This window comes from Pipistrellus kuhlii, unplaced genomic scaffold, assembly GCF_014108245.1.
Source record: "Pipistrellus kuhlii isolate mPipKuh1 unplaced genomic scaffold, mPipKuh1.p scaffold_m20_p_11, whole genome shotgun sequence".
Classification (NCBI taxonomy): domain Eukaryota; kingdom Metazoa; phylum Chordata; class Mammalia; order Chiroptera; family Vespertilionidae; genus Pipistrellus; species Pipistrellus kuhlii.
In genome coordinates, this window is record NW_023425416.1 from 41,242,565 (window position 1) to 41,262,876 (window position 20,312).

The window sequence follows — 20,312 nt, forward strand, 5'->3', positions numbered from 1 at the left end:
TTACATATATTATACTACAAAATATTTGTGTGCTTTTACAAGTGATATTAGAAAATGAAATTGTTTAAAAATTAATTTTAAATTAGACAAGTGGTTCAATAAGATATTTTGTTTTCCTAAGGATGAGAAAATATCTTTTGATTATAATTTATCTGTCTTCTCTGTTCCCACTGTTCTGTCTTCTTTGTTACTCCCTAAATGGCCCAATAAAAAAATCTACCACCGTTTATTGAATGGACCTTCCCATTGCTGTGATACCAGAAGGTCTAATTAAAGGGCATGAGCAAATATACAGTATACTAATGACTGAAACTAACATTTGGACACATAATTGAAGAGATCAGCCAATGGACACCAAAGAGTTTGAGGAAAATCTCTAGTAATTAGATGAATTTTTGTCAGTAATATTTATTCTTACTTCCTATACTTTAATGGACTACTTGGGAATGTCAGGGCATTTCAGGAATAATTTGTCCTGTCCTTTCTATTTGTCTCATTGCCTTGCTAAGAAAAGTATTGTGGCAGTATCATGTCTTATTTCTGCTAGTAAGAGTAAGTCTAAAATGTAATGAGATGTAGGAGGTGCTAGGTTAAAATGCAGAACAATTCCTGTTTTAGCAAAAATTTTTGTATTAAAAGTCAGAGCCAACACTTTCGTAATATAACTAGCCTTAGATAATTCTTCTAATTTTAGGGATGACATATTAGTTTGTTTTATCAATGTGGACCAGATTTATATCTAATACAACAGGTTATGTTGGACTATACTTATGAGTGAGAAGAGATAGAAGATAAAAATCATATCTACAGTCAAAGAAAAATTTTCCATCCAAAAAGATTTTATTTTAATATTAAGTATTAATTTTTTTAAATACCAGGTATGCAAAAATACATATTCCAATTATTGCATCAGTGTCTGAGCATCAACCTACGACTTGGGTGTCTTTCTTCTTTGATCTACATATTCTTGTGTGTACCTTCCCAGCAGGCCTATGGTTCTGCATTAAAAATATCAACGATGAAAGAGTGTTTGGTAAGAGATTTTTAATAAATACTTAGCTTTGGAACAATTATTTTCATTACTGACATCACTTTAAAGTTTTATTCTTTGTATGACTGCATAGTCAAGGTAAATTTCTTGTGTAAATCTTAAGCAAGAAAAACCCAGTGAATTTATATTATATGTATTTTATTAATTTTTAATTTAGGGCTCATATATAACATTTTTATTTCATTTACTACATTTTCTGGGAGTTATAGTCTGTGGCTAAGCATTGCGAATTATAACTTTGCTTACAGTATAGTCTTGATTTAATTTTCTAAGTTAGATCTGATTAAGCAGAAAAAAGTTTGCAGGGGTGACCATCATCGAAATTTCAGTGCAAAGTACATTTTGTAATGGAATAAGAGTCACCTTTAAGTAAACACTTTCTTCACTGATAATTTGTGTAAATTTACAACTAATAAATTGAAAAAAGGCAACATACACAAAAATAATTTGTAGTACCAGACTTGAACTTATACAAGTAATGCGGCTTGGACCGTGAGTGACACTCACTGTACTATTCCAGAATAAAGTCAGGAGGAAAATATAATGCTCTCATGAGTTCTAATCAAAGGATGACACTCATTCTTCTTGTTTATGTAGACCACTCCCTCTGGAAAAGGCCATGTTAATATTGCATTATTCAAAAAGATTTAGCTTAAACATATTGCCCACCTCATGACTCAGCAATCCTAATCCCAAGAGAAGTGAGTGCGTATGTCCAACAAAGGACATGTTTAATAATGCAACTTAATTCATAATTGCTCCTAATTAGAAACATTCCAAAGGTTGTTAGCGGTATAATAGAAAAAGAAATTCTGATGTATTCCCACAAGGGAATGCAATATAGCTATTAATAAAAGAATGGTTTAACCTAAAAAGCCAATACAAAAAAGAACATTTTTATATAATTTAAAAAATAAAGTTCAAGAATAAGAAAATTAATGCTTTAAAAATCAAAATAGTGTTTACTTTTTTTAATTATTATTATAGGCAGGGAGTGGGGGAGAGCAGTTATTAACTGGGAAGAGGTATGAGGATCCTTCTGAGGAGGCTCTATATTTTTATATGGGTGATAACGACATAGGTGTGCACATTTGTAAAATTTATTGAGCTATAGCTATGAACATGGTATAATTTTTTAGTGAGGAAATGAAATTTTAATTAACCTTACTTGAGAATAGGAGTACAAATGACTCATTGACTTTATGAATTCATATAGCCTTCAGCCTGAGATGGTAGAACCTTCCTGGTAGTTAGCATATTATGTGGAAGGCTTTGGTTTTTGGAAAATACTTTAGAGTTTTTTAAAAAGTCTCTCACTAGTAACAAGTTCCTCCTTGGGCTAATAAATTATATTCTCCTCATCCTATTTTTTTACTTTAGACAAGCTTTATGCCAGATATTGGTACTAGCTTTTCAAAGACTTTATTTGATTCTGTAAACTTACTCTGCCTGATAATGTAATTCCTCAAATGTGTTTTCATCCATCAACTGTAGATTTTCTAACATGTGATGATATTGACAATGAATTTGTCTCAGTTCCCATAACTATAATTACTATAATTAAATTTGATACATTTCTCTAAATTGTTGATATATAGTGTCTAGTTAGCATTAGCTATAATTTCTAAATATGACTATTAAATCATTTGGTTGGTATATCAATTTAAAAACAATTAGCTCTTTTATGAGATGTCTGTTTTTAGATTTGGTTTATAATGTGATATTAAATACTTAGTTCAGTCTCCTGCGAACATTTTCTTTTCTGAAGTGTTACAAGAGAGCTTGTCTTTCCAGTTGCTCTGTATGCCATCAGCGCTGTCTACTTTGCTGGAGTGATGGTGCGGCTGATGTTGACTTTGACTCCTGTCGTCTGTATGCTGTCTGCAATTGCCTTCTCTAATGTTTTTGAGCACTATTTGGGGGATGACATGAAAAGGGAAAACCCACCTGTGGAGGACAGCAGTGATGAGGATGACAAAAGAAATCCAGGAAATTTGTATGATAAGGTGGGGAATCTAAAGTAAGACCTTTAAAAATTTTATGTGCTTTATTTTTCTACCACAGTAAGAACTATTAATATTAAGAAACGTGATTAAACAGGATTTAGACAAACTGACATTTTCAGTTGGTCTCTACTGTTTGCCTAAAACTTTGAATCCTGCTTGGTCTTTTAGGTAAGAATAAGAAAATAGAATGTAACCAGAGTAGGAATTCTCATTCATTTTGGTCAGGTTCTATCCAAAATCCCTCTCTTTTTTTAAAGCAAAAACCTAGTGCTCTACTAAATTACAATATATAACATTGAACATTATTAAACCCCATTGAAACCATGTGCACAAACGCTTGTCTTTGAGGTCCCTGTTCAGTGTAAACTTAAAATTTATTTCTTTATTTTTTATTTATTTATTTTTGGTATACTAGATGACGCTCCAACAAACCGAGACACGTAGCCAGGGCATGTAATTTACTTTTCCTTTTGATCTGTCAAGTTAAGTAAAGAGTAAGGTCATATTTGGTGCAAATGTGGAAAAGACTCGTAAGAATTAGAGCACTAATACTTACCTGGCAGGGGAGGTACCATGATCAGGAAGGTGGTTTTCCCAGGGCAAGGCTTATCCACTGTATTCTGGATGTGCTGACCCTTGCAATTCCCCCCAATGTGGGAAACGTGACTGCATAATTTGTGGTAATGGGGGACTGTGTTCCCATACTTCCCTGAAGGAAAAAAAGAGAGAACGCGCTTGTCTTGGATTACATACTAAACTTCATTTGAATATTAACTAGGTTTTTAAATTCCAATAAGCAATGAAACTTTCCAAAATAAGTATTAACTTTGAAAACCTTGCCTTACTACTAAATAGGACCAATATAATTAATACAGATTTGTTTTAATATAGCACATACCTACTTTTGTGTTTGCAGTTATATTTTATTTTGTGGATTCTTAACTAGCCTAGCAGTTTAGAACTTATGACTGTTCAGTTTTCTGTTCTGGTTTTTTGTGGTTGTCTGTTGTTGTAGTTTTTAAAAATATTATCTTAATTTTAATATGTCTGTTTTGGGATTTGGAAATTGGAAGATTGATTCTGATGATGCATTTTTTGTCCTATACTAAAGTTCTACATAGTCCAGATTATAGCTGGACAGTCGTTTTTAGGATGAGGAATTTGAGTTTTATAAAAACTTGCCAGAATGAGACTATTTGGTTATCTCTTTTGTACATACATAAAACATAAGGATACTATGTTTGAAAGCAGCTTCCTAGTGGAGATATTTTGGTCTGTGACCAGCTCCTGGGTTGGGTATAGTTTTAGGAAACCACCTCAATCACATTTAATTTGAGAATCAACTGCTGATTTTTAGAAAACTTATCACTCACACAAGAAACCTGATGGTTATACATTTTTTTTCCCTCGAAGGATTACATTGACATGTTAATATTCTCCTAACTTTTCTTGAATGTCTCAATGAAACCAGTTAAATGATGAATTTGTCTAACCAGTTTTTTGTATCTTCAGGCAGGTAAAGTGAGGAAACATGTAACTGAACAGGAAAAAACTGAAGAGGGACTAGGTCCTAATATAAAAAGCATTGTCACCATGTTGATGCTGATGCTATTGATGATGTTTGCAGTCCACTGTACCTGGGTCACAAGCAATGCCTATTCTAGTCCAAGTGTGGTCCTGGCCTCTTACAATCATGATGGGTAAGAAAATAGCTTCAAAAGGATTTTATACCTATCCTTTTTTTTTTCTGTCTCAGTGGTTAAGAATTTAAAAAATATAATGTTTGTGAGGCTCTGCATTTGAATCTACCATGTTTTTCTTAGAGCCTTTCTCTCCCACCCCATATGGGTGGTAATCATTGTATTTCATGCTCTTGTCCAGAATGTCTTTGCATTCACAACATGTATATTAGTTTTTCTCTAAATGTGGTCCTTGGACATACAATGAGTTCTCACTTATCATAGATAAGCTCTGTGACAAGACAAAACAACATATAATGAAACCAACTTTACCACAGGCTAAGTGAAAAAGAGTTCAATTCCTATAACGTTGATGAGACACGATAACATAAGGATTGTTATTCAAGGACTTGCTATACAGCAACATCATTACCAGGAAGCCTGTTAGAAATGCAAATTCTTGACCCCATGTGGAGCTCAGCAGTCTGATTTAATAAGCCCTCTAGGTGATGATGATGCAGCTGAAATTGAAGAAATCATTTATATATTGCCACCCCAGCTTCTGCTTCATTTGGGTGCTTGTTAGGCTTGCAAAATATCAGGCCCCACTCCAGAACTACTAATTCAGAATCTGTTCTTTTAACAAGATACCCAGGAGATTTGCATGCATATTAAAGTTTAAAAAGCATTAGCTCTTCATTGATATCCTCCCCAACCTCCCTTTTTTTAGGCTTTTAAAAGCCGTCCTTAAAATGTGAGATTAATTCAATGGTTGAACACCTCAAGATTTTAAGTTACTCTCTTCACATTTATAATATCTCATTTAAAAGAATATTGTGATTTTTTCCCCCCCCCAGCACCAGGAATATCTTAGATGATTTTAGAGAAGCTTACTTTTGGCTAAGGCAAAATACAGATGAACATGCCCGAGTGATGTCTTGGTGGGATTATGGCTACCAGATAGCTGGAATGGCTAATAGAACTACTTTGGTGGATAATAATACCTGGAATAACAGCCACATAGCACTGGTAAGAATTCAATAAACAACAGATCAAAGTTATAAATTTTTATTACTTAGCAATTAGGCACCTCTTGTAATTAAGAAGGATAAATGTAGATGAATGTTCTCTTTGCATGCAGAATTTTCAAAATTTCTCTTTATACAATTCATTCCATAAAGTGAGTTCAGGTTATGCATATTTACTTATCTAAGTATCATTCAGAATTGTAAGCTGATTTCTGGTAGATCTCATGATATCTCATGATGAGAATTAGGCAAAATCTGAAACTTTTTTTTATTTTTTCCAACACCAAAAATCTGAAACTTTTAAAACACTAAATTTGACTTATATTTTCCATTTTATAAATTAAGATAATTATTTGCAAATATGGAAAACAAATGCACTGTATTCAGGGACTGTTTACTCTGTTAACTAATTTGCATAAATTCAGGTAATCACATCTCTGTTTTTAAAAGATTTTAAATCAAGAGTGGATAGTAACCAAATCAGTTTTACTTGTACTAATGTTGTAGCTAATTATCAGATGTCTGGTAGACTGAGGAGAAGAATATATTTGTTATGGCTAGATTGCTAATCATACCTGGCTTTGAGGTAATGAGAAGTCCTATTTCTTTTAAGCTTGCCTGCTTTTGTACTAAAATGTTAATTTCATGAAATAATTAGCAAAATACTAAAACATTATTCTGATTTTGACATATCTGCTATACCTGCTTATAGTGTGTAGGTGCTTCTGAATCTCAGTAAATTTGTTGAATTCATAGCAAATCATTTCTATAAAAAGAATTCCATGTAAATCAGATTCCTGAGGTACATACATTCCTTCTTAAGGTAAAAATGTACATTTATTTCTTTTTTAGCATATTATGGGGATAAGTGTACACATTCTCATTTTTTTCTGTAGGTGGGAAAAGCTATGTCTTCAAATGAAACAGCAGCCTATAAAATCATGAGGAGTCTGGATGTAGATTATGTTTTGGTAATTTTTGGAGGGGTTATTGGCTATTCTGGTGATGACATCAACAAGTTCCTGTGGATGGTTAGGATAGCTGAAGGGGAACATCCAAAAGACATTCGGGTAAGAAATGGTTAGTTCAAGTATTTTAAAACAGCTCACGGCTCCATGTAATTCTTTTATCTTGCTAATTGCATCGTATTTGTTTTCATTATTTTATTCCCCACATTAGACTCTTCACTCTGTATTTACTATTAAGATACTTTAAGCATTTTCCCAATTTTAAATCTTTAGAAATTTGTACTTGATATTTCTGTTCTCCAAAGCTATCTTTTGTCAAGACTTTTTGCTTTGACTCCTTCACAGCCTTTGCAATTCTGCCCTTTCTTTCCGTTTCCATTGTTTCCACTCTGTTACTGATCCTTATGATCATAAACCTGAAATAGAACAGTGACCTTAAAATTACTCTCCACCGCTTGTGTCTACAGACACTTATGGCGTACAGATGATTAAATGATGAAGGCCCAAAACATGTAAGACTCACCACTGATCCAGAATAAAAGAACCTTTGGGAGAATTTATGTATGTGTGTCATGTAAAGCCTCACATTTCTGCCAGGACCGGTTTGGCTCAATGGATAGAGCGTCCGCTTGGGGCTGAAAGGTCCCAGGTTCGATTCCGGTCAAGGTCATGTACCTTGGTTGCGGGCATATCCCCAGTAGGGGGTGTGCAAGAGGCAGCTGATTGATGACTCTCTCTCATCGATGTTTCTGACTCTCTCTCTCTCTCTCTCCCTTCCTCTCTGTACAAAATCAATAAAATATATATATATTTTTTTAAAAAGCTTCACATTTCCTATTCAAATGTAAATGCTGTGACATTTTCCCTAAACTGTGATTAATAAATATTTCCTTCTAGTACACTAATTTTGATTTAATTTTTCAGTATGTGATATTCATTTGTATTTCCTTTAGCAGTGTTAAAATTATGACGTGATGGATCCAGATATATGCTTTGAACATTTATATATTCCAAATTTCTGTGCTTTTTATATGCAGTATTTTTAAAGTTTGAGTAGGTAATCCAGTCACATGATTCAAAAGTAAAATGTAAAGTGTTATACAGTATAACTTTACCAACCTCCACAGCTCCCCCTGAAAAGAAAAATAAACCCATGCCAATCACTTACTATTTTTTTATGCTTCTTATTCAAGCAGATATAGTAGCAAAATATACACCCTGATTTTTATAAAAAATATATCTTAGCAATTTTTCTATATTAGAATATGGAGAGCTGTTTGTTTGTTTTCACTTTGACACAGTGTATTCCATTGTGTATATGTATTCATGATTTATTTAACTTGTCCCTATTGATGGACATTTAGGTTGTTTCCAGTTTTTAGTCTCATAAACAGTGGTACAGTAAGTAACTTTTATACTCATTACTTTGCCTATGTACAAGTGTTTTATAGGGTAAATTTCTAGACTAGAAATTTCTATTTATAATGCCAAATTGGCCTTTGTAAAGGTTATGCTATAAATTTTATGAGATCCCAATAAAATTACTATAGGAGTTTTTTAAACTCATTTTCAGTTTCCCCAACCCCCAGCTAAAGAACTGACTTTAGAGTTCATAATAGGAAAATAAAGATCAATTAAAATAAACTGAAAATGAGTAATGGGGGTGAGGATGGGGCATTTGGAGAGAGTGAATTTACCTGGTATTAAAACCATGGTGTTGGTACCATTCTTTTGAATTATGGAGGTTTTTATATCATGGTTATAATCTGGTAGGATTAATTGCCTTTCCTTCCTCCAACAAATAGTATTGTTCTTTTTCTGTGTTTTCTTAGATAATCTCGTTTATTTTTTAGACTCAGCTTTTAAAAACTCATAATAATTTTGGAGTTTTTTTTAGGGGTCACATTAAATTTATAAATTAATCCTCTGATAGAATATTTTTTTGGTATGTAACTTAATATGGTTTTCTGAATATACCCTAAAAGCTGATTTATGGGGAAATAGAGGGACTTGTAAATTTAACTGACATAAATTTTTGGCTTCTTTTTTTGTAGGAAAGTGACTATTTCACCCCACAAGGAGAATTCCGTGTAGACAAAGCAGGATCCCCCACTTTATTGAATTGCCTTATGTATAAAATGTCATATTACCGATTTGGGGAAATGCAGGTTAGTTATATTAATTTTACTATAATCTTTTTTGAAGGGAATATTTTAAGAGTAGTCTTGTTTGCCTCTAAAAATAGGATAATGATATTTGGTTGTGCTATAAAGAAAGAAGTGCTTATCTAAAACTCCCCAACACACTCCCTCCTACCACTCCCCGCCCATTAAATTTAGATTTCTGAAACTTAAAAGTGAAAAATTTAGATAAAAGATTTCCTTCCAAAATATTAGCACTAGGCTTAAATCCAATCTTTACTTGCCTTTTGACCTCATACTTTTTGAAGGCATTTTTCTTCCATCTTAGGAAACTGTGTGTTGTTTTTTGTTTTATCCTCACCTAAGGATATTTTTTCCATCGATTTTTAGAGAGAGTGGAAGGGAAGGAGAGTGAAAGAGCACACACACGAGTATATCAATCAGTTGCCTCCCATGCATGCCCTGGGATCAAACCTGCAACCCAGGTACATGCCCTTGCCTGGGAATCAAACCCAGGACCCTTCAATCCAAGGGTCAGCACTCTTATCCATTGAGCAACACTGGCCAGGGCAAAACTGTGTGATCTGAAGTAGATTACTTTGGTGTTTGGTGGGGGGAAACCTGAAATTAAAGAGTTGAATTATGTGAACATTTCAGGTATTCATTCTAATGAATATCTAAGACTGTCCAGGCTAGAGTTTTCTTGAAAATTAGAATGAAGTGGTACAAAAGCTTAAGCATCCAAAAAATGAATGAATGTGCAGAGATATTGTGGCAAAAAGAACAGACAATGGACTTACTGTCACAATACTTGAGTTTCAGATCTGGTTCTGTCAAGTCATGTAATCCTTGGACTTTTTTTTTGTCTGTATATAATGGAGGTTGTACTGATGACTTGATTTGTAAGGCTCTTTATGGCTCTTAGATCACATGACTATAATACAAAGTTAAAACCTTCACACTACGATTTCAGTGAAAACTGCTTTATTCCATATTGCATTCTTGTTAAACTGATACTAGGAGGCAGAGGAAAAATTGCTTGTTTAATTTTATACAAACACTAGTGATCAAGATAATGTTCATTACTATCAATTTGGAATTACTCTACAGGTAGCTTTTAATAAATAGATAATTTTTCTACTAGACTTAGGTTTTTGTGTTTTGATTTCTGAAGGCCACTGCCTAGTTTCTAAACTCATATTAAGGAAGAAACATTTAAGTCATAAAAATTAGCTACTTTAGAAAATGATTCAAATGTTTGTTTGTTTTTTCAATAATGATGGTAGCAAAGAAGTTTTCTTGCTCTTATTTAAGTTTATCAATAGGCCCTGCCTGGTCAGTGTTGCTAAGTAGTTAGAGCTTCATCCCACCCACTGAAGGATTACAGGTTCAATTACTGGTTAAGGGCATGTACCTGGTTTGCAGGTCCAATGCCCAGTCTGAGGTGTGCAGAAGACCAGTCGATGTGTCCCTCTTACATTGATATATCTCCCTTTCCCCTTCTCCCTCCCCCCCCCCCCTTCTTCTCCCTACTCCTCTCCCACTATCTCTAAAAATCAATGGAAAAAATATCCACGGGGAGGATTAATAACAGCAAAAGTTTACCAGTTGTTTTAAGCCATGCTTCCACCATGTCTTCCTCTTTATGCCTTCCCTACTCAATAATATATGTTTAAGACATGAACTATAACTTTTTTATTATATAGATATACATGAATAAGTAATTCCCACATTAGAATAGATTTAGTTTTTGCTTTAAAGTGGAATTCACTTATGCTCTGTCAACATAAATGTAGCCTGAGAATTTAAAAATCTCTCTTCCTCCCAGTTTTTCCTTTCTTAATTTCTCATAAATCCTCCCTTGGTTTGCCCTTTTAAACTTTATTTATAGTTCCCACTTTCAGGATGTAGTATGCTTATGCATTTATTTGACAAAAGCCACATTGAATAAGATAAGGTCATCATGCAGTTTATATCCTGGTGGAGGACACAGGTAATTTTTAAAATAAAGGCAAACTTTTACTGAAGAGTAAAAGATAAGAAAAACAACAGAGGAGACTTTTCTACCACCAATTTCAAGAAAATATTTGGGGGTTTTGTAAGTCAATACTAATCCTATGTAATAAATTGACTGAACAGTGGAATGACCAGTAGGTGGGGGATGAGGGGGGAGCTGGTGAATGGGCAGTACAAGGCCAGCCTAGGCGGGTGCCAGGAGGGAGAGGGGGTAGCCGCTTGTCAGCCAACGCCATTCCCCAATTGGCCTGCCGGTTGCCTCCCGCAGAGGGAGGCCAGACTGCAGCCTAAGTCATCAGTCAGACATCCCCAGAGGGCTCCTGGACTACAAGAGGGCACAGACCGGCTGAGGGGACACCCCCCTGACTGCACAAATTTTTGTTCACCGGGCCTCTAGTTGGTAATATAAAGTAAATGGTTTTTTTGTTTTTGTTTTTTTTTTTAAATAAGCTCATACTTTAATGACCTAAATTTATGTCAAAGTATATCTTTTAAGTATATAAAAAAGAAAATTCTTTCTTGAAGAGATATGTTTGGGCTAAGACCAAAGAATAGAAAGAAACCAGCCATGCAAAATAGCTAAATGAAAAACTTTCCGGCTGAAAGAATAGATATTGGAAGACCCTGAAGCAGAAAAGAAGTCCCTTCTGTGTGATCTCTCTACCCTATATAATAAAAGCTTAGGTGGTGTCACAAGATGGCCAGTAGAGGAGGTCAGTTGTGGGTGACCAGGCCTGCAGGGCAGGGCATTTGGGTGCGACCAGGCCAGCAGGGAGGGCAGTTGGGGGCAACCAGGCCGGCAGGGGAGCAGTTGGTTGCTTAGGCTGGCAGGCAGAATGGTTAGGGGCAATCAGGCAACAGACGGGTGAGTGGTTAGGAGCCAGTAGTCCTGGATTGTGAGAGGGATGTCCCAACTGCCGGTTTAGGACATCCCCTGAGAGGCCCCAGATTGGAGAGAGTGCAGGCTGGGCTGAGAGACACCCCTCTACTCCCATGCATGAATATCATGCACCAGGCCTCTAGTATACGTACCTATAAAAGGGGCTTTGATGGATTTCATTGTGCCCATTACTTTCTGAACCTTTGTGAAAGAGTGCCAAATACTCAAGTAATACAGTTATGATCTATTCATCTTTTGGTCAAAGCAAACTTGTATTGCATTTTCATGTTTTGTTTTACTTTTCTTTTTTTAAAAATGCCTGAAAGGTTCTTATCCACTCTAAGGATTCAGTGAAACTCTAATTCTAATGTATTTAGTTTCTCTCTTCCTAATTTTTTCCTATTTAGTTAGCAGTACATGAGAACTGTTGCAATATATTACTCTGATTATGTTTTCCTAGTTTATAGGGTGTTAGTTTTGCTCTGGTGATAAAATTTACTACCTTCTATTCGAATACTGAATGTTTTCTAATATGGTTAACATCCAATATGGTCACTTTTGCAGCTGGATTTTCGTACACCCCCAGGTTTTGATCGAACACGTAATGCTGAGATTGGAAACAAGGACATTAAATTCAAACATTTGGAGGAGGCCTTTACATCAGAACACTGGCTTGTAAGGATATATAAAGTGAAAGCACCTGATAACAGGGAAACACTGGACCATAAACCTCGAGTCACCAACATTTTCCCAAAACAGAAGTATTTGTCAAAGAAGGTAGGTGTCAAATGAAGTCATGGTTGTCTGAAAAATTGCTAATAAATTTCCATTTACCAAGTTTATAAAGACTATCACTTAAATACTAAGTAAATATCAAGTTAGCCCGTGAGGGTATTCCTTTCCAACTGAGTACTTCAGATATCCCAGCCAGCAGCTTTTACTGGATAGCATAGTGGTTAACAGTGAACCAAACAATTTTCCAGAGGCATTCTGGCTTTAGTTTACTAATGCCCATTAATAAGAATTAATTTGTAAAGTAAATTGTGTTTGTGACCATTACTTTCTGAAATTTTGTGAAAGAGTGCCAAATACTTAAGTATAATCCAATTATGATCTATTCCTCATTTTTTTTTATCACAGCAAACTTGTATTGCATTTTCATGTTCTGTTTTTAGTATAATATGACTTTACTAATTATTGAATAAAGTATAAGCTTAAGTTGGTTGAATCCAGAATAAAAAAATTATTTATCTCAAGACGATAATTATTAAATGTAATTGTCATTCTTGTCAGAAATTACGATGATGAAACTATTACAGTCCTTTTGTATTTTAATAAGATACAAAGTATATTGGAGATCATTATTGCTCATTTAAGTGAAAGAGATCTAATCTTTGCTACAAAAGACTACTTAAAATGAGTATTTATATAGGTTGCCTTCTGTGAGAAATGGAAAATAATGAGCAGTCATGAAATATGAAGTTAAGCTGCTACCTTTATAATACTAATTATTATTAGACCATTTTCAGTCTAAAGTCTTGAAAGGTTCTTGGGTTTACATTGCTCACAACAGTGAGCCATACCAAAAGTCTATATTTACTTAATTTTATTTATTATTTTTTATTGATTTCAGAGGGAGAAAAAGAGAGAGAGAGAAACATCAATGATGAGAGAGGATCATTGATCAACTGCCTCCTGCACATCTCACATGGGATCGAGCCTGCAACCCAGTCATGTGCCTTTGATAGGAATTAAAACTAGGACTCTTCAGTTCACTGGCCAATGCTCTATCTAGTGTGCCAAACCAGCAAGGGCCATTATAAAAATCTTTAATGTAGTGCTGGTACTACCCTTACTCTTGGGGGATACCTTCCAAGATCCCCCAGTGAATGCCTGAAACTGCTTATAGTACCTACCACAAACCCTGTATAAACTATGTGAGGTGTTTTTTGTTTTGTTTTTTCCTTTTCTTACACTAGAGGCTTGGTGCATGAAATTCATGCACTCTGGCAGGGATTCCTCAGTCTGACATGCGCCCTCTCACAGTTCAGGAGCCCTCAGGGGATTTCCAACTGCTGCAGAGGTGGAAGAGGCTCCTGCCAATGCAGCTGCACCCACCAGCCGTGAGCCTGGCTTCTGGCTGAGCAGCTCTCCCCCTGTGGGAGAGCACTGACTACCAGGGGCAGCTCCAGTGTTGAGCGTCTGCCCTCTGGTGGTCAGTGTGCATCATAGTGACCGATCATTCGGCCTTTTGGTCAATTTGCATATTAGTCTTTTATTATATAGGATACCTCTTCATTTAAGGAAGTGCTTTTCAAGGTTTCTCTTTGGCACATCCAAATTACCAGCATCATTACTCTTGTGCTTCAGGACTATTATTAAGTCAAATGAGGGTTATTTGGATGCAATCATTGTGATACTGTGACAGTTGATCTGTTATCTGGGGTGGCTACTAAGTGACTAAAAAGTGAGGAATGTATATAGCATTGAGTTACTGGACAAAGAGATGACTCATGTACCTGGTGGAACCAAGTGGATAACATTAAATTTCATTACACTGCTCAGAATGACATAAAATTTGGAATTTTCCATTGAATATTTTCAGACCAAGGATAATTGAAACCATGGATGAGGGAGGAGTGATCTGTATTTTAAATCATTGAAGCAATTGTTCTTTATGTTTATTTAAAATATACTTCAAATATATTTAGAATGCAGAATATTTTAATTTGTACTATAAAAGTATGATCTGTAAATAAAAACTTGTATTAGCTGTATGATATGTAAATGGAAACTTTTTAAATGAGTACTTCTAGGCCAGGTACAGATTACCAAATCTAGAATGTCACAAACAGCTGACACTATGTTAGTCATATCAAATTTACTTACTAGTAGTCTTTATATCAAATGATAAATGATCTGGTTTCTCACAGGCATGTGGTAAGAGAAACTGGTGAGTCACTTTAGGACAGAAGTTAAAGTAAATGCTACTAGTCTTAAGGCAGTTTACTCTTATCTATCTAAGTCCAGTTAAGGCTTACTTTTTCTGAAAAACTATCATTGAACTTGTCTGATGATCATTCCCCCCAAATAAAGAAGTGAATATATAAATCACATTTATCTCTTTTTATAGTCTATCTTGTATACCCAAAATATATATTCTAGTAGCCAACAACATGGACTTTGAATTTCTAGTTTCCATGGCTTTCTGTTTTGTACTAGCACTAGAAGAATTCTGGTTGGTTGGTTGGTTGGTTGGCTGGTTGGTGATGGTTCTTCTCTCCACCCTGGTTATTACTCTAGAGGTTGGGGGTGGGTGAGTACAGCAATCATTCTGGTAGTTTTCCTGTGCTGCAAAGCTGACATGACTGAGGCACTAGTAACGGCACTACAGAAAAGACTTTTTGGCATGGCTCACTGCCCACAGAGAAAAAATAACTTTGAGGGCTCAGCCCAGTTTTACATACTTTGCATAGACCTGGGCCATTTACATGATTTAACAGAAGAGATTTCATGCTAGAAATCTGTAGGTAATGATGATAAAGAAACTAGCTCCTTGTTTGAATTTTAAAAATTGTGCCCTCTGAATTTTTTTACTTTTTGCTTTAAGTAATAATAAAATAACAAATTATGAACAAGCTAGCAACAACAAATTTTTGTAACCTTAATAAGGATTGCATTTTGCCTTGTTCTTTTCCCTGTTAGAAAAAATTATAAATTGTTTTAAACTGAACATCATAAATAAATGTACATGATATAGGATACAGGTTTCTGAAATCTCCTCCAAGAGTTGTATTTAAATGTGAAAATTGAATAGAGGGGTCAGTCTCTTGAGTCTTCAGTCTCTGCTAACCCAGTGCTTTGATGGCACATTAAATTGTTTCCAAAAAGTATTTGCTTTTATCAGCATTGGCAGACACTCTCTGATTTATCTTGTAGGATTCTAACATCACAAACATTTTTGCAGTATTCTCTGCCAGCGCATTTGCAGTAATTTTTTATACCAGAAAACATGGGTTGAAAGTATTTTAGTGGGGTCTAGAAGTATTAAGAAAATATTGTTATTTTTAAAAGATCTATGAAACTCAAGGAATGTTATGGGGTGTGTTTTTTCCTAGTGTTTGGTTTCTGTTTTGTTTTTCATTTTTAAGTGCTATTTTTCTAACTAAATTGTAGAATGTGTCGAGTAATTTTATTTCTTTTTGTTTTGTAGTTAGGTACAAAGTTACTTAATTTGTATTTCTGACACACAGCTCATTTTTGGAGGCTATACCAGGAGCAGCATTAACATTTTCTGATACCTTAGTTTAGTATTTTCTATCATGCCTGGAAATGTAATTATTACAGCTAAGCATTTATAGTAGAGAGGAGAAATAGGGGTTCATTCGCCTGATGTGGAGGAGTATGTGATATGCGTTTGAGGAATGCTCTAGCACTGCTTTTCTCTTAAAGCTAGGGACCTCGTCCAGTTTATCTTGGATCCTTTGGCATACTTGGCATAGACAGTGGTGTTCACTGTTGAAGAGATAAGGGCTTATTAAGAGACTCTTCCTCACACTGCAGTAAACCATGTGTGTGTATATTTAATCTGTAGGAAACCTGCACTAACACCACGTGTTCTGTTTTCTTTTTTAGACTACGAAAAGGAAGCGTGGCTACATTAAAAATAAGCTTGTTTTTAAGAAAGGCAAGAAAATATCTAAGAAGACTGTTTAAATAACTGTTCTGGTTCCTAACTTGAAGCAGTTGTCCTTGGAGAACCAGTCTTTGCCTTTAGCTCATGTCATGTTTCACAGCAACAGAGGGTACAGAACCATCACTGATCCAGGTTAATGGTCAAAATTTCCTGGCAATGCCTGACTTAAAAAATAAAATTGGCTTATTGAGAACAGCTGTTTTCGACTTATAATGTGAAGCAAGACAGAGCACTGCTGTAAATGTCTAACAGCAGATTTTTTTTTTATTGGTACATATTATCCTTCAAATCTGAGAATTTGGACTAACTGCACCAAAGAATCCTCTAATTTGGTCCCTGGCACATGCATACTTATTAATGTTTTTATTCTTTTACAAGACCTGCATTTTATTTGACTTACCCAAATAGCAATATATAAATTACGAATGATAAAATGTGATACAAGCTCCTTGAACCACACTAGTAAACTAGTACAGGTCTGAGAAAGAGGTATTAGAAACGTAATTATACTTCTTTGAATTATATTTATTTTCATGTTTCTCCAGTGCAAAGAATGTTTCATCAAATGCACATTTTCTGTTGCTTACTGTTTGCTCTAAGAAGAAGCTGCTGTTTCAAAGATGAACCTCTGAGTAACTAATTGATTCAATTAGGTGTTTGTTTTTTTATGTTGGCACATTATTGCTGCTGTTAGCAGTTGTTTTCACCAGGTACTTACAGAGCAGATCTCATACATTGTTCATTCAAGGGCTAAATTTATATCCTTTGGAAATCATGGCAACTGAACAGAATGTTGCTTACCAGGATGGGGTTTATGGGGTTTGTATCTCAGCACTGAGGTTTAGCACTATGTTTACATGTAAAAGATTAAGGAAAAACCCTAACGTGGACAAAGTTCATTATCTGTGACTTAAAATGACAAAGGATTTGTAAACTTTGCCTGTACTTCTCTCATTTTATATAACAGTTTCATTTATCACAATGATTTTGTCCTCTTCTCCATATTGTTTTAATCCCTTAAGCATTTGATGAAACACTCTTTAATGCTATTGGAATTTTCTTACTTAAAAGATGTGACAGTTGTCAAAAATGCACTAAAATATAAATGGAGATGGAACATGTTCTCTTTCCAGCTTATAGGCAACTTTATATAGACTTGAACATTTTCTCCAGTTGTTTAGTAAACGTGAAAGAGAAAGGGTTTTTCCTGCCACAGGATATAACTTTTTTTATATAAACAAGCATAACTTACACCACTGCTTTTGGTGGAAAAGTGCAGAATAAATAGTATGTACCTTTTATGAAGAAAAGTGTAATTTACAATATTCAGTGAGAATGTTACTGCTGATTTTCTTTTCCAAAGTGTAGAATATTCTTTGATTTATAGGATTCATTTTTGACTCAGATGATGGTTCTTTTACAGATGGCTGAACATTTTCACAAATAAAGTGTAACTAAATCTGGATTTCTGATACTTTGTCATTTGGGGGATTTTAATTTACTTTGTTGCTTTAAAACTCAATGCAGAGAAGTTGTTGACTGTAGGGAAATAAAGTTAATTCAAATTTTGTGTTAAGTGTGTTGTCTTTTACAAATCTTCTGTTTTTTAAAAGGAGTTAAAAGCATTGAACATACACTTACTTCCTTGTTCACTTACAACAAGGAAGTTTTATTTAGAGAATATGTATAGAAAAGTGCTAGATTCATTCAACTTTGCCCTACCATTTTATTTTGCCTTCTTTTTGCCTCAGAGTGAAAGTCTCTTTATGGGTAAGTGAGGGGGAAAACACCTAAGGACTTTAACAAAACACTGCTTCATAAAGTTGTGATATTTAATTTGTCAGGTCTTCACTGTAAAAATTTTCTCTCTAAGAACAGGAATGATCTCTCACCTTTCTCAGTTTTAGAGACCACCACTTTGGTCCAATAGATTGCCTCAATGAAACAGCATCATGTAACAGCATTTGTGATTTTATTTTATCAGAAAAGCAAAATTTTAGTAATTTTAAACACAGTGGAATATAGGATCATTGGCTTAGAATATTTAGTTCTCTAAATTCATTTCATGTATGATCAATTAAACTGAACATTACAGAGGGGTGTATTAAATATTAGATTAAATAATCTAAACCTCTAAGGTTTAGATTATACAATAGCTTTTATTTTTTGTTCCACATCTTGGAATTGAACAAAGCTGAGTTCTTCGTAGTATAAATCGTAGGCAGTGAGGCATTAAGTCCAAAGATAAAGTGTACTTTTGAAACTTAACATTATTACCTATTTGAGTTTGCATTTGTAGTTTTACTTCCTTTGAGTCCCTAGGCCATGGCCAAGAGGTCAGCACCTTTCCATAGTTAAAGAGCTATAATAGTATGAAATCTGCAGCTACTGCGCCTTAAAAATATTTTTAATTGTAATATATAACCAAATTTACAATCTTAACCATTTTTAAATGTGTAGTTCGGTAGTATTGAGTACATTTACATTGTTGTGTGGCCAATCTCCAGAATTCTCTTGCAGTCGCTATTCTTGAATGGTGGGTTTTGTCAGACATCTGTCTTGATGTTCATAACATTCCATTGAGGTAGGTGGAGTAATGGGTAAACGTAGAACTTTTAACAGCAGCGTGTAAATGGAGACTGACAAACCAGTAAGGAAATGTCATGATGTCTACTATTTCTTTTAAATTAAACCTTTAAATTGTGAAGTGTGACAGAGTACACAAAAATGTGTACACAGATCAAGCAACTCTGTAACCACAGCCCTAGTCAGAGAACAGAAGGGTGCCAGCACTCTAGAAGCCCCTCGCAGTCATAGGCCTGTCCCACTTCCTCTTCCAACGCCCAGCTATCCTTGCTTTTAAGGTAATGACTTTGATTTCTGGTTTTAATGCTTTATATATATCTCTAAACATATTGTTGAATTGCACCTATTCTTTCAATAATATAAATGCAATCAAAGTATTTTTTTAACCTTCAGTTTTTGTGAAACTCATCCAAAATAATGCAACTGTAAGTTTATTTTTGCGGATAGAAAGTATTTCCTTATCTCTCCTCCCCCCCCCCCCCCCATCCCACTTTACCATTGATGTATATTTGCACTGCTTTCAGTTTGAGGATATTACAAATAACGTGCAGTTGAGGTAGGTGGAGTAATGGATAAATGTAGAAATAAGTATTCTTTTTACATCTTGGATTTTCTATGCATACATTTTTGTGAGTTTTTACCTAATAAAATAGAATCGCTAATTATAACGAAGGTTTTTGTTCACATCCTAACCAGTTCTGGTCAATCTTTAATTTTGCTTTTGTTCAGTTGAACAATGGTTTTTAATTGTTTAGTTTTTCTTTTCTGATACCCATGTGGTTGGCCTTTTGAAATCTTATTTGTAAGGTTTTAGTTCTAATCCATTTTTCTGTTGATTTTTTAAAATATATTAATACAAGTTGTTTCTTACAGTATGCCTAGGAATTTGTTACTTGAATGTCTTATTCAATCTTTTGTGTGCCAACAGATTTCTATCCCCCTTTTAAAAACTTTTTTCCTAAGCTGAGGTGTGAAGATAGTCTTTTGTATTCTTTTCCAGAAGATTTGTTTTTATCTTTTATACTTAGCTTAGAAATTCATTTGTTGAGTGTGAATTTTTTGTTTAGGGTTTTATTTGGTTTGCATGTGTATCCATGCATAATTTATTGAAAAGACTATCCTTTTCCTACAGCTGTGCAGTACTCCTGAAGTAAACCAGGTGTCAATGTGAGTGTATTCTTGACTCTGTATTATTCCATAGTGTTTGTTGACTTAACGTAACTTGAAGATATAATTAAGATATGGAAAAGCAAGTCCCTCT

General features: G+C 34.6%; 1 protein-coding gene and 1 non-coding gene across 5 annotated transcripts in view; both read left to right on the top strand.

The window, feature by feature from the left end:
- STT3B (STT3 oligosaccharyltransferase complex catalytic subunit B) overlaps positions 1 to 18,041 on the top strand; it is a 66,878-nt gene extending 48,837 nt beyond the window's left edge. For 2 of the 4 annotated variants that reach the window (XM_036431683.2, XM_036431684.2), the window contains 8 exons: positions 879 to 1,033; positions 2,846 to 3,057; positions 4,570 to 4,757; positions 5,594 to 5,765; positions 6,661 to 6,834; positions 8,787 to 8,900; positions 12,334 to 12,546; positions 16,405 to 18,041. In XM_036431683.2, the coding sequence (XP_036287576.1) occupies positions 879 to 1,033; positions 2,846 to 3,057; positions 4,570 to 4,757; positions 5,594 to 5,765; positions 6,661 to 6,834; positions 8,787 to 8,900; positions 12,334 to 12,546; positions 16,405 to 16,485 (1,309 nt within the window). In that variant the 3' untranslated portion in view covers positions 16,486 to 18,041. The remainder of the gene's footprint in view (positions 1 to 878; positions 1,034 to 2,845; positions 3,058 to 4,569; positions 4,758 to 5,593; positions 5,766 to 6,660; positions 6,835 to 8,786; positions 8,901 to 12,333; positions 12,547 to 16,404) is intronic. The other 2 variants (XM_036431685.2, XM_036431686.2) reach the window with 2 other exon arrangements.
- Positions 3,606 to 3,769, top strand: LOC118715821. The gene has a single exon (XR_004986973.1). It is a non-coding gene; the product is annotated as a U1 spliceosomal RNA (small nuclear RNA).
- Positions 18,042 to 20,312: the final 2,271 nt, after the last annotated feature.